The sequence below is a fragment of the Crocodylus porosus genome, unplaced genomic scaffold, assembly GCF_001723895.1.
Source record: "Crocodylus porosus isolate Cpor-Errol unplaced genomic scaffold, CroPor_comp1, whole genome shotgun sequence".
NCBI lineage: Eukaryota > Metazoa > Chordata > Crocodylia > Crocodylidae > Crocodylus > Crocodylus porosus.
The window spans coordinates 201,429,422-201,443,225 of NW_017728886.1; the positions used below are offsets into that span (position 1 = coordinate 201,429,422).

Genomic DNA, 13,804 nt, shown 5'->3' on the forward strand with positions numbered 1-13,804 from the left:
ACGAAAACACCACCTGAGCTCCCAGACCCCTAAGCCCCGCTCCCAACTCCCTGTAGCACCTCATGACCTGGCTGGGGGTGCTCCGAGCCGTGTCACTGGTGCCCACATGAATAAGGAGCATGGGGTAGTGGTCTGTGGGCCGGAGGAGCTCAGGGATCCTCTCCGCAATGTCTCGGATGCAGGCCCCCAGGAAGCAGCAGACTTCCCGGGCAAAGGGGTCAGGGCGGCAGATTTTAAATGTTTATTGCAAAGTTTTACAACTGCCATGTCTTTGCAAGGCCAGAGGTGCATTTAAACAGATGAATAAAATGAAGTATAACTCTTCTGGCATTTTTGTTTAGATGCATGCGCTTCTACCATATTTACTGCCTAATGGTATTGATTTTCATTTACTAATTTATCTTGCTCTAGAATTTAAAGTCCACTGTATAGGTCAGCATTCAAGGATCAGTATTCTTAAGGGTTCCAAACTTCTAAATCTACCAGAATTTATCTGGAAAAATCAGGCTGGCATTGCATCAGTCTAACTTACTGCAAATCTAGAAAATATTATATTAAACTGCAACAGGAAGATGTATTTTTCTTTACTGTACTTAAGATGTAAGGGACAAGAGTATTCATTAGCCACAGTCAGTGTATTTTATTTCTGTAGCTTGTTAATGTCTATCCTGCAGAATTTAGCATGTCCTGTAGGGTATAGTCTTATCTATCATTTAGTATAGTGAGCTGCTGGGATAATGACTTCCATATGTCACTGTCTCCTATCACTAGGTATCACAGTATTGCTCTTAAGGATCCAATTAATGTCAATTTGTACCTGGTACAAGCATGCATATGACATTTTACCAACAGATCCAGGTTATGCAAGTCAAAATGTCTAACAAGTAGCAGGCTTTTGAAAGCTAGAACATGTTTTTGACCCAGATAAATTAAAAATATTTCCTATAGTTTAAAAGAATGTGCAAGAATTACTCTGAACACCTAATGAAGTACCTTATTGTCCCCAGAGGTATTATAGATTTTGTAATTTTTTTGTTCCAGTACAATTTGATCTCACTGGACACTAACCACCACTGATTGGTGGCATTATGGCTCATTACTAGGAACTTACCAAATACACAGTTTCATGGAAATTGTGTAAATGGCAGTCTTCCATGAAATCGCTGGTTCCCTGTGAAAAAGCAAGGGGAACCAGCTTTGTTCAAAAAGTCAGCAAAGAGCTGGCAAAAAGCTGTCTCCTAGAAGGGCAGGATGAGGGGAAAGGGAGCAAAGACAAAGAAAAAAAAAAGGCAGATTGTCCATCTCCTGAAGCAGGGCAGGGGAGAGGGGGAAAGACAGAGGCAGGAAAAATTCCCCATCTTGTTTCCAGAAGGGGAGGGGAAAAGAGGGGAACCAGGGAAAAGCCTGCCAGTTGGTATTTTTTAAAATTCATTGTCTCTTGCTTTGTCACCTGGACAGAAGGGAAGAGGTTGATGTCATATATTTGGACTTCAAAAAAGCCTTTGGCCTCGTCTCCCATGATGTTCCCATGGAAAAGTTGGGAAACCACAGCCTCAACTACTCCACAGGTCTGATGGCTGGGGAACTGGCTCCAAGGTCAGACCCGGAGAGTAGTAGCTGAAGGAACCAAAACAACATGGCACTTGGAGCCTTGGGGGATGCCACTAGTCACCGTTCTTGGACCTGTACTCTTTAATGTCTTCATAAAGAATCTGGACATCAGTGTCAAAGAGGGGATTGGCCAAGCTTGCTGATGACACCAAACTTTGGGGAAGTGTCTCCACACTTGAGGATAGGCTGGTGATCCACACCAACCTAGACAGACTTGCAAGGTGGGCAGATGAAAAATCTGATGCCATTCAATAAGGAGAAATGCAAGGTGCTCCACCTCGGGAATAAAAACCCACATCACACTTAGGCTTGCCAATGCTACACTTGCTAGCATCATATCCAAAAAGAGACTTGGGGATCATGATTGATCACAAAATGAATATAAGCCACCAAAGCAATACTGCAGCTGGCAAAGTGAACAAAAAACTCTGGCTTGCATCTACCGATGCATCGTGAGCAAGACCCATGATGTCATCCTCCTGCTGTACTCAGCCTTGGTGAGGCCGCAGCTGAAATACTGCATCCAATTCTGGGCTCCACAATTTAGGAAGGACATGGAGAAGCTTGAAAGAGTCCAGAGGAGAGCCATGGATATGATCAGAGGGTGAGAGAGCAGGCCTTATGAAGAGAGGCTGTGAGCTATGGGACTCTTCAGTCAGGAAAAGCACAGACTCGGGGGCAATTTGATGACAGCCTATAAAGTATTTAAGGGGTGTGCATCAGGATCTGGGGTTACACCTGATCACCAGAGCACCCCAGGGGATGACCAGGTCAAACAGTCACAAACTCTTGCAAGACCGTTTTAAGTTGGACATAAAGAAAAAATTCTTTACCGTCTGAGCCCCCTGCCCCGAGGTGGTGCAAACACCTACTCTGGACACTAGAAACATTTGGACATTTACTTTGCTGGGATCCTTCGACCCTAGCTGACTTCTTGCCCCTTGGGCGGCGGGGCAGACCCAATAATCTTACAAGGTCCCTTCAGGCCCTAATGTCTATGAAATCTATGAATTTTTAGCCAGGTGGTTAGTTTTACACTTCAACTGGGTAGGGGAACTGTTTAATTATCACACTTAAACTGTTTGTTTACTCAGTAATTAAAATCCCCCTCTGCTCCTTGAAGAGGGTGATAATTACTGAATTAACAAGCAAAGCAGCTCCAGCTCTTGCTTTCAATCTATGCTTGCAAGGGGTGGGACATGCAGTACGCCTAAGCCAGAGGCTTGACGGGCCCGTTTTGCTCTGGCCTTCAAAATAGCGGCTCCAGCCATAACACGACTGTGAAATGGGAGCCTCAGCCGTGTTCCAGCCATGTTATCAGCTGCTGGGGCCTGTAAATTTACTAGGTCCTTACTCATTACAATCTATCTGCTAGTTCTGCTAATCTCCCAGCACTTCACAGGTTATGATCCTTTGCCCTTTTGAATGGTCTTGTTCTTCCACATAATTAGGTTACATATTCTACCACACCTCTCTCTTTTTGAAGCTAATCCTGATAACCTATTTGTGCTCCTACTTTACAGCCTTCCTCCATTCCTTTAAGCCAGGGGTGACCAACCAACAGCAGCTACAGCTGGCATGGGTCATTTCTGTGTGGCACAGCAGATCACCCATGGGAACAGAGCAGCAGATGGGGCAGGGAGCACAGGGAAAAAGGGATTGAAATAGCACTCAGCTTGTCTAACTTCTCCCTCAACTATACCGTTAGTCCAATAATAGATATCACAAAAAACAAACCCCTGCAAAAAGGAAAAATAATAGCAACACTTACCGCTCTGGTATTTCCTGAAACCACCACACCTACAAAACGCTCCAGCCCTACTCCATACCTTTCTATGTTGTACATTCACCAACATGAAGTTAAGGGTGTAAATAAAAGCACAAAAGGTTCATGTTAGTGCACCACTATATGTTCACTGTCACCCAATCAGCATGCTCCTCTTCAACACCACAACTTGGGGGCGGGGGGGGAAAATCAACCCCTGCCACCCCTGTTTCCTCTCTTCTTATTCCCCTGGCCTTTGATTCAACTCCAATTCCTATACTATTCAAATTCACTTCCTCAGCCAAAAGTATCATCTTCCTTTTATCCAGCAAATCCACACCTTCTAATAAAGCCATCAGGAACTCCTCCAATAGATATTCCACTTTCTCTTCATGCCCTCTCTTCCCCACACTTCCATTCTTGCTGCATGAAGAGATGGAAGGAAACAACTACCCACAATACACAAAGCAGTGGCATTTCAACTATCCTTTCAACGCAATATTTTAAACCACTTCTTAATGCTTTGAAGAAGTTTGAGGGGAAGGAACATCATATAAAATTTATATAAGTTTATAAGGTATACATTCTTATTACATCTCTCAGGTCTTGAAAGAACAATTAAGTCCTGAAAAATATAAAGGAGTACATGAGCTTCAGTTTCATAAACTAACAGAAAATAAGCAGTGTACAATCAGTCTGTTTTGCTGCAAATTTCGTATTTATACTTTAGTAACTTGGGGGGGGGAAACAAAAAACTTGTGTTGGTTTCAGATTCATATATTGCAAGGCCAGAAGGGACCTCGGCAGATCACTCGGTCCAGCCTCCTACACCAAGCAGGAAAGATAACCAGGGCTCAGGTGACCCCAGCAAGGTGACTGTCTAGTCTCCTCTTGAAGGGTTCCAGGGTAGGTGGTTCCACCACCTCTGGAGGGAGCTTATTCCAATCTGTGACACCCTTACTGTGAAGTTTTTCCTAACATTGAGCCTGAATCGGTCTTCCAGGAGTTTGTGGCCATTATTCCTAGTTTTCCTCTCAGTTAAAATGATGAACAGTTGATCATTGAGCCCTTGATGTACTCTCATAGTATAGGGGTAAGCTGCTATCAGGTCCCCTCTCAGCCTTCTGTTCCTCAAGCTAAAGAGTCCCAGATCCCTCAGCCTTTCCTCGTATCGCTTCCCATGTAAGACTCTGATCACACACGTGGCTCTTCTTTGGACTCTCTCCTTGTTAAAGTGTGGTGCCCAGAACTGAACGCAGTACTCCAGCTGCAGTCTCACCAGTGCTGAGCAGAGCAGAAGAATCACCTCCTTGGTTTTGCTGGAAATGCATTGATGAATGCATACCAGGGTATTATATGCCGTACTGGCTACAGCATCGCACTGCTGGCTCATATTCATACTGTGGTCTATTATTATCCCCAGGTCCCTTTCATTCATGGTGCTAGCACTATAGGGTTGAAGGGACTTCAGAGATCACCTAGTCCAGTCCCCTGCACAAATGCAGTATGTGCTTTTCCTATATACATGCAGAGAAATGCCTAGGCAGCTCTTGAAAACCTCCAGTGAAGAATCCATGACTTCCCAAGGCAGCTTACTCTACTGTCTGGCTGTTCTGATGGCAGGGAATTCCTCCCCCAACACACACACACAATCTAAATCCACATTGTGCAGCTTTGCTTTGTGCCCTGGCCTCTATGGAAACCATTTTTATGGCAGACTTTCAACTATTTAACTGTCACCAAACAAAACATTCTTGGGTTCCCCTCAAGCTTCCATTATGTAATAAGTGCCATGAAACACAACAAACTTGTTCCATTATAGGGCTTTTGTTTAAAAAACCAAGTTGTGGAGGAAATAAAGAGAGCTGGGGAAGGGGACACCCCACTCAAACATTGTTTCACAGACATGAAAGCCAAAGAGTACAAGAGCTTAGACAAAAGCTAAAAGTTTGTGGTTTGTTTTTTTTATTTTATTTTTATTTATTTATTTATTTATTTATTTATTTATTTTTACCAATAAAGCTAGAAGTTCCAGGTAATAATGGCAATGCAGCTAAGAATTTAAGTAGTCTGAAAATAGTGTCAGCGTCCCTATGGCAACTATAACCTGACCTACTTTTGCATAAGCAGTTCGTTATTACTGTAGTTGCTTTCATATATGAAGTACAATTTGAGAAGTAACAACTACCAAAGACAACACACTTTGTATTACCTTGCCTTCAATTCTATTGGTATTTCAGATACTGGTTTGTCATCATCCCTTTCCTACAGGATTCCTTCTCCCTCAACTTCTGCTTCCTACTTTCTAGTTCGTACCCGTGTAAAAGGAATTGAGTGAGCTGGTAGGCCATACACAGCTTGAGCCAGGGATTATCACCGGCATTCACTGTGAGCCAGGACAAATTCTTCAGTACGGTTCCATATATTTTAAAGAAGCTTTTCCTAAATTTATATTGCTCAGGATCTGGATAAACAGCATTTAAAATTTAAAAAGCAATTCAAGTCAGTTAAATTGGTATAGTACTCCTAAATAACCACTAAACAAAATAGCGCTATTTGATTTAATGAACATCTCTCAAGCAAATAGAAGGGATTATAAATAGCCAGGATATGAATTCCAAGCCTCTGCTGTATGCAATAGATAACTGGAAAGCTTTTAGTTTCTAAATAATCAGCCTCTACTCTTTACAGACTTGGAGGGTGATTCCGTAAAAGTTCTGACACAATAACTTTGCACAACTGATTTTTTGCCCCAAAAATGGATACGCTGTTATTCTTCTGAACCACTGAAGAGAATCCAGTGCCAAAGGATTCAGTGCAAGTGTAAAATATCAATAATTCTGAACCGAGTGTGAAAACAATAAAGTAACTGTATGCTAAAATATAAGTTACTGGTAAGAAATGGGTCATTAAATTTAAGTTATATGTTGTGCTTTAGTAATTTAGTCTCAAAATCCTACATTTTCTGAAGTCCAGTAAAATAAAGGCTTGTTATCCCCATAACCAACCAACAACTAACTGCCAATTACCAACCAAGCAGGGAAAGGCTTCCTAGTTGGTCCTTTGTGAGATGGTCTGTTTAGTCTTCTATTCCTATAAGAGACGGATGAACGCAGCAGTCAAATTAAGTGTGAGGGTATTATGCAAACTTGTTTGAAACTGGCTGGAATGTTTTTTCTTCACCACACCTGGTACCATTCAGGGTAAGAACCACACTGAATTCATCAAGAGAATACAACTTTGGCTTGCAGGGTGTGACGGCTACAGAATGTAGCTGCAAGCTACTGGGTTATGACAACAAGTCCATTAAGGATCCTGCTTTTAACTGTCCTTGGTCTGGTAGTGTTACATGCTAAATATACACTCTTGTCTATTTTGAGGCAATGTTAATAATCTTTGATGTTCTCCATCTTCAGATATGCATGGTCAGAAGGGTTTTTTGGATTATGCACAAGCTAATCAACTGATCAACACAAGTAGTCTGTTGGCCATATCTGGATTTTTATTATTGGACATAATTTTGTAGCTTGAGTAGCTAGAGTAATTGTACAAGAACTGTCAATTATCCTTCATTACTGAACTGGCAGCAATCAGTTGCAGGACACCAATCTAGATGAAGCACTGACCCATGCAAGAAATCATTGTGCCAATTCCTAGAAGTCATTTCAATTTCCTCCTTTAAGCCTTGCAGAACTAGTAACAGATGATCACTTTTTACCTATAGAAACTAATATGCATACACACCCACTCACCCACCCAGGTCTCAAAGATGAAGGCCAAAAAGTACATCAATATAATTAGAATCGGCTAAATTAGATGTTGATTTATATGTACATGTTATGCACACACATACATATGGCTTTGATAACACATCTTCTCACTTAATTTGTGAAAAATCTACATAGGACTAACCAAGAGAGACTGCAATGTTCTGAGACTGCAGCAATGTTTAACGAATACAATTGTACTTCACATAGAACTGCATGGTCTTTTACCAAAAATCTCTCTCAATATTTCTGTTAACCAACCATTGCAATATTAAACAGTTTTGTTTACTCAGTATGCAGCACAACAGTTTGTCAGCCTTCATAATCCAACAAATATTTACATTTTTACCTGTGTGTTTTCTATTGGTACCTTTTACAGGAACTGTAGTACCAGAGGAGATTGTTATCAGAGAAGTCACCACAGGAAATTTTCAAGAGAAGCACAGTAAACCTCAAAAGAAACTGAATGATTTTAGACAGATTTAATTTGTATGGAAGAATACTGCCCGTTACTATTGCAATGAAAAAAACTCTTATCTCCAAGATTAGGTCACAAATATGGAATTTGTAACATAATTCTGGTAAAGCTTTAAATACAAAGAAAGTTCATCTCTGAAATGACTGTATCTATGAAATGCTCAAATTGTTTTAATGTGTACTTCAGGCTATATTTTCCAATATTAAAAGCTATTAGGCTACAGCTAAAACAAAATCAAACAGCTACCAATATTTGCTCATCCTTCATACATTCCCGATTACCCTTACCCATGAAATGGGTTACCTGCAACACTTGCTTTCATTATAGTGCCCATATAAGAAGTTAGGTGGATATTGTGCCATCTTGACATTAACCATCTTGCCAAAACCACCCCCGCACTCAAAACACCCAAAAAGCCACTCTTTTCCTTACCGTTTCCCTCGAGGATAGTGTCGTACATACTCCCCCACATCATGAGCAGCTACAGCTAAGACTTGTGGGTCATCAGAAACCTCCAACAGTTTTGTCAGGATTCTGTAAAAGAATTTTAAAAACAGTTACTTTGAACTAGAATAACAGAAATATTAGAATCATAGGAAGTTAGGGTTGGGAAGGGACCTCAGGAGGTAATTTAGCCTAACCCCCTGCTCAAAGCAGGACCCAACTAAATCATCCCAGCCAAAGCTTCGTTTAGCTGGGTCTTACAAACCTCCAAGGATAAGGATTCTACACCTCTCTGAGTAGCCTGTTCCAGTGCTTTACTAGCATCCTTGTGAGAAAGGTTTCCCCAATTTGTAACAAACTTCCCTTGCTGCAACTTGAGAACATTGTTCCTTGTCATCTGCCACCACTGAGAACAGAATACTCTTGCTCCATCCTCTTGGGAACCAGCCTGCAAATAGTTGAAGGCTGCCATTAAATCCATCCACCCCCCCCCCCTTCTCTTCACCTAACTAAACAAGCCCAGTTCCCTCAGTCTCTCCACAGAAGTCATGCATTCCAGCCCCCTAACCATTTTCATAGCCCTCCACTGGACTCTCTCCAATTTGTCTGCATCCTTTCTGTAGCAGGGGGTCCAAAACTGGACACTGTACTCTAGATGTGGCTTCACCAATACCAAGTAGAAGGGAAGAATCATTCCCCCTGATCTGCTGCCAGTGCTCCTACTAATGCAGTCCAGTATGCTGTTAGCCTTCTTTGCAACAAGGACACACTGTTGGCTCATCTTCAGCTTCTTATCCACTTCAACCCCGTATGTCCTTTTCTGTAGCAATGCTGCTTAGCCAGTCAGCCCCCAACCTAAACCAGTATACATGGGATTGTTCTGTTCTAAGTGCAGGACTTGGACTTCTCCTTATTGAACCTACTTCTGGTCCAATCCTCCAATTTATTAAGTTCTCCTTGAATCCTAGCCCTATCCTCCAGCATATCTATCTCCCCATCTTGGTACCACCTGCAAACTTGCTGAGGGCGCACTGCATGCCATCTTCCAGGTCACTGATGAAGATATTGAACAAAGCCAGTCCCAGGACCAGTGCCTGGGACACTCCACTTGATACCAGCTGCCAACGAGGCATACAGCCATTGACTGCTACCCTTAATGCCAATGATCCAGCCAGTTTTCTATCCACCTTACAGTCAATTCATCCAACCCATACTTCCTTAGCTTGCTTGCAAGAAGTACTGTGGGAGACTGCATCAAAACCCTTACTAAAAAGTCAAAATATAGCGTATCCACTGCTCTCCTTACACCCAGTCAACTCATCACAGAAGGCAATCAGGTTCATTAGGCATGTCTTGCCTCTGGTGAATCCATGTTGATTGTTCCCAAGTACATTGTTCTCCAAATGCTTAGAAATGGATTTCTTGAGGACCCATTTCATGGTTTTTCCAAAAACTGAGGTGAGGCTGACTGGTCTGTAGTTCCCCAGATCCTCCTCCTTTCATTTCTTAAAGATGGGCACTATATTTGCCCTTTTCCAATCATCTGGAACCTCTCCCAAAATTCCATGAGTTTTCAAAAAATAACAGCCAGCAGCTCCACAATCACATCCACCAACTTGTGCAGCCCTCTCAGGTGCATCGTGTCCAGTGTCATGGACTTGCTCATGTACAGCTTTTCTAAACAGTCCCTGCCATGATCTTTTGCCACTGTTGGCTGCTCACCTCCTCCACAAACTTTGCTGCCAAGTACAGTAGTCTGGGAGTTTATCCTGCTGGAAGATCAAGGTGAAAGATATTGGGTACTTTGGCCTTTTCCTCATCATCTGCCACTAGGCTGTCTACCTCTTTCAGTAATGGACCCACATTTTCTCTGATCTTCCTATTGTTGCCGATTATCCTTGTAGAAACATTTCTTGTTACCCTTCACATCCCTTGCTAGCCGCAACTGCAGTTGCACTTTGGCCTTCCTTATTTCATCCCTGCATGCCCGAACAATACTGTTATACTCCTCCCTAGTCATTTGTCCAAGTTCCCACTTCTTGTAAGCTTCCTTTTTGTGTTTTAGTTTACTGAAGAGTTCCCTGCTAAGCCAAGCCGGTCTTCTGTCATACTTACTAGTCTTCCTGCACATTGGGATGGCTCGTTCTTGTACCTTCCATAAGGTTTCTTTAAAATACAAGCATCTCTCCCGGACTCTCTTCCCCCCTCAGACTCGCCTCCCAGAGGATCTTATCCTAAGTGAATCAAAAAGTCTGCTTTTCTGATACCCAGGGCCCATATTAGGACGGAACTTGATTTAAGAGGAAGTCATAAAGCTTCAGGAAGGACTTGCACAGACCTAAAGAAGGATATATTGCATTCAAAAGCTTGCCTAGGTCTATCCTAGTTATGCAGTTGGTCCAATAAAAAAAAATAAAAAAATCGCCCACAAAATCCTTGCACTGTACAATAAAACTAGGATTCCACTAAAACACAGTGCACAGTCAGTCAATTGAACAGCAGTGGTAAAAATACTGTGTACTCAAGGCGAAACAAGTTTCATCAGTAATTGTCTTAAGTGGCACCACCTGCCCCAGGATATCTATACAAAATACTGCTTGTGCCACTTATTCTGCAGGACCTGTAATGAAATCTTGAATTCAAGTCCAAATGTATTAGCTAAAGACTACAAACATTTCAAGCAGTGTAGGGAGAAAACCACAGAAACTGAAGGTATGAAAGTCCATGCTGGTCCTTCTAGGCCCATTCAATAACAGTGTGTTGTTTGCAAGGTGCCCGTGACCTCTGCTTTCAGAAATAATACTTATTGCTACAAGAAAACTATTTAGAAATCCCAGAATGAACCATTAGGCATGCTGCCTGACATGCCAAAATGGCTGCATCAAAACTGTAATGCTACATGGGCACAATAAGTTGTCCTCAACCAGCCTTCTATGTACTCTGTAGCTGCTTTACTGTGGTTTCATTGTCACTATGGATCCTATATTAAGCAAAGAACAAAATTTTAAACAGAACTAGTAGTAATACAAAGATGAAAAGAGCTAAAAAGGCTTGTCAACAGCAGAGAACTAAGGACTTTAAAAAATCCCCCCCCCCCCACAAAATGTAAAACTACACAAGTGTTTAGGTGTTTGGTTTCAGACACCATTACAGGCAACGACACAAGCATCCTTTTCCCCCATCAACTGTATTTCAGCAATTAATTCTGCTTCTCTTCAGACTGCCATTATGAATGAAATACCAAATCAGAATTAGGAAGTTTGAAGCCTCAAAACTTCAATAGGCACAATTAATTATAAAATGAAGTCATCCGAAAGACAATTCACCAGGAAACATTAACTAGCACAACCAGTCACTAAACAACAAGAAACAAAAGACAACATACATGCAGAGTTCATTGGCTGATTTTTAGTTTAAGGAGGGGAATATGGTGACAAAGATTAGGTTGGGAAATTAAATGCATCTCTGCTCAATCAGATACTGAAAAGCCATGTACGTGGCTTCATAGGTAACAAGTTAATTAACAGAAATAAGAAGGCAAGTTAAAAAAAGGTGGGGGGGGTGTCTTGAACAATTTTACTTGAGGCTTTTCCATCCCCCACTCAGCCAAGCACAGAAACCTAAAAAACTAACAAACCGATTTGGGTTTCTCTCTTTATACTTCTAAACCAGAATTAGAAAATTTGAACTTGAGAAAGGATACTAATTAAAGGCTGTATGACTATAGGATTAAGTACTCAGCCCAATTTCATTAGTGTTACAACTCCACAATATAGGAGAAAGAACATACAGCAAGACTATCAACAGAAGTACTCAGAGGCCCAGAACGATGGTAAGAAGGAAACTGATCTGGCATCAATGCAAGAGACAGGAAAAGGCTAACCAATACCTTATGCACCTTAATATAAAAGAAACTGTCAAGTTAAAAAAAATTAAACCCTTCAAATCCAAAAGGAGGAGACAGTAAACAAAATGCCCCCTTTACAAAAAGAGCAAATGTATGTTTGCAAAGAGCAAAGTATGTGCATAACTAAAGGGAGAGATTTTGTCATAGTTACTTTATATTCTTGCTATTGGAACTAGTAGTTATTAGATAATAATGTAGAAATTGTACCAAAAACTATTTTAAGGTTCCCTTTCTATTTGCATGTCTACATAATGTATACAATTAATAATTGCCTAGTATAGGCAGAAACTTGGTTTGGTTTTGTGAGGATTATAAGGGAGGCAGCAATTCAAGTCCCATCTCACTTCCCCACCAATATATCTCGTTTCCAAAGCACTAATTAAAAATGAATGACAAAGGATGAGCACCTCAATGCATAACATAAGTATCAGGAAATGCAGAATGTCTCAGAATACATAATTAAATCTGTTTTACAGATAAAACCAAGGGATAGCTAAATCCTATTTACAGTCTACTACAACTTAGAGGTAGGGAAAAAAATTATAAAATCAAGAACTCCATAGTACTTCACAGACTATCTACATACATTCCAGATATTGCCAGCTTTGTTCATGACAAAGTTCATATTTCCACTGTAATGAAAACCCTTTTTCTGTTACAAGTGAAATTATCCTAACTCACTCCTGAAAATAAAATCAAAACCGTCCAGTGCCAGAAGCCTGTCCACTACTGAGACAAAACCTGCCGACTGGACTTTATAGATCCTGTGGTATATACAAAAGACCTCTTTTCCTCTTGCATAGCCAATGTTTTGTACCTCAAAATCTGATCAGGCTCATACTGTATATAACCTCTACTGTAGCACCATATTTATCTATCCTCATATGTAACTGCCTGACTTATACCATGATGACATGCAAAGATGGTGGGGGGGAACAAACACAACCCCCCCCCCCCAAAAAAAAACAAACAAACCACATTTATGGTGTGCATATACAAATGCTAAAAGGCAGCAGCTGGTAACTAATCGTTACGTGCGAAATGAATTGCTCTCAGCAAAATGTAGCAGAACCCCTCCTCCTCAGTCTGTTCACACAACAATCAGAAGCTACCAGCTGCTGCCCTTCTGAAAATGCTCTAGGCTTTAATGTGTTTACACCTTTAGGGCATAAACAAGCATTTGTGGGATCTGGCTTAGGTTAGACAGCTTGCTTTAAACTGCCTAAATCTAAACTAGAAGTGGCACAGGCAGCCCATAAGTAAGGGGGGCAGGGGGCAGCCAGGCAGAACAGCATGGCCTTGGGGCTAACGACTGGGCTTTCCCAGCCCTGTGTGTGAACACGTGTAGGAATTCACTACACCAGGTTAATCCATGTCAATCTAAAATTAGTTCAGCTCCTGGGGTAAAACAACTTAGATCAGGCATGCCATTTTTCAGGCTATTTAAGCCCTGTGAACACCTGGATTCCCAGAAATTTAGATAGACTCAACTTTGTTGATCTAAATGTTAACCTTTTAGATACTACTTTATCAGTGGTCAAGGATACTGTCAAAATGACCTACTAGGCATCCCAGAGCACCCAAAGCCATCTAAATCCCAGTAGTCTCCAAAGTTTCTGAAAGGCTGCAAATAAGTACGCAACTGCAGAAGGAACAACAGGTTTCAATTTCACTTCATGCTTGTCAAAAACGGCAGAAAAATCACCACCCAAGCCACACAATACCAATTCAAATCTTGAATGTGGAGTTCAGTACATTAAGATAAAGTGAAACCCAAACAAAAATGCTAAAATAATTTAGAATATTGATAGCCAAGTTAACTAATGCATAGT

At 41.3% G+C, this 13,804-nt stretch overlaps 1 protein-coding gene across 1 annotated transcript in view; it reads right to left on the reverse strand.

The window, feature by feature from the left end:
* The window catches only part of ATP6V1H (ATPase H+ transporting V1 subunit H), a 72,674-nt gene that overhangs the window by 18,966 nt on the left and 39,904 nt on the right, over positions 1 to 13,804 (reverse strand). The window contains exon 12 of the mRNA XM_019548064.1: positions 8,054 to 8,155. Coding sequence (XP_019403609.1) covers positions 8,054 to 8,155 — 102 coding nt within the window. The remainder of the gene's footprint in view (positions 1 to 8,053; positions 8,156 to 13,804) is intronic.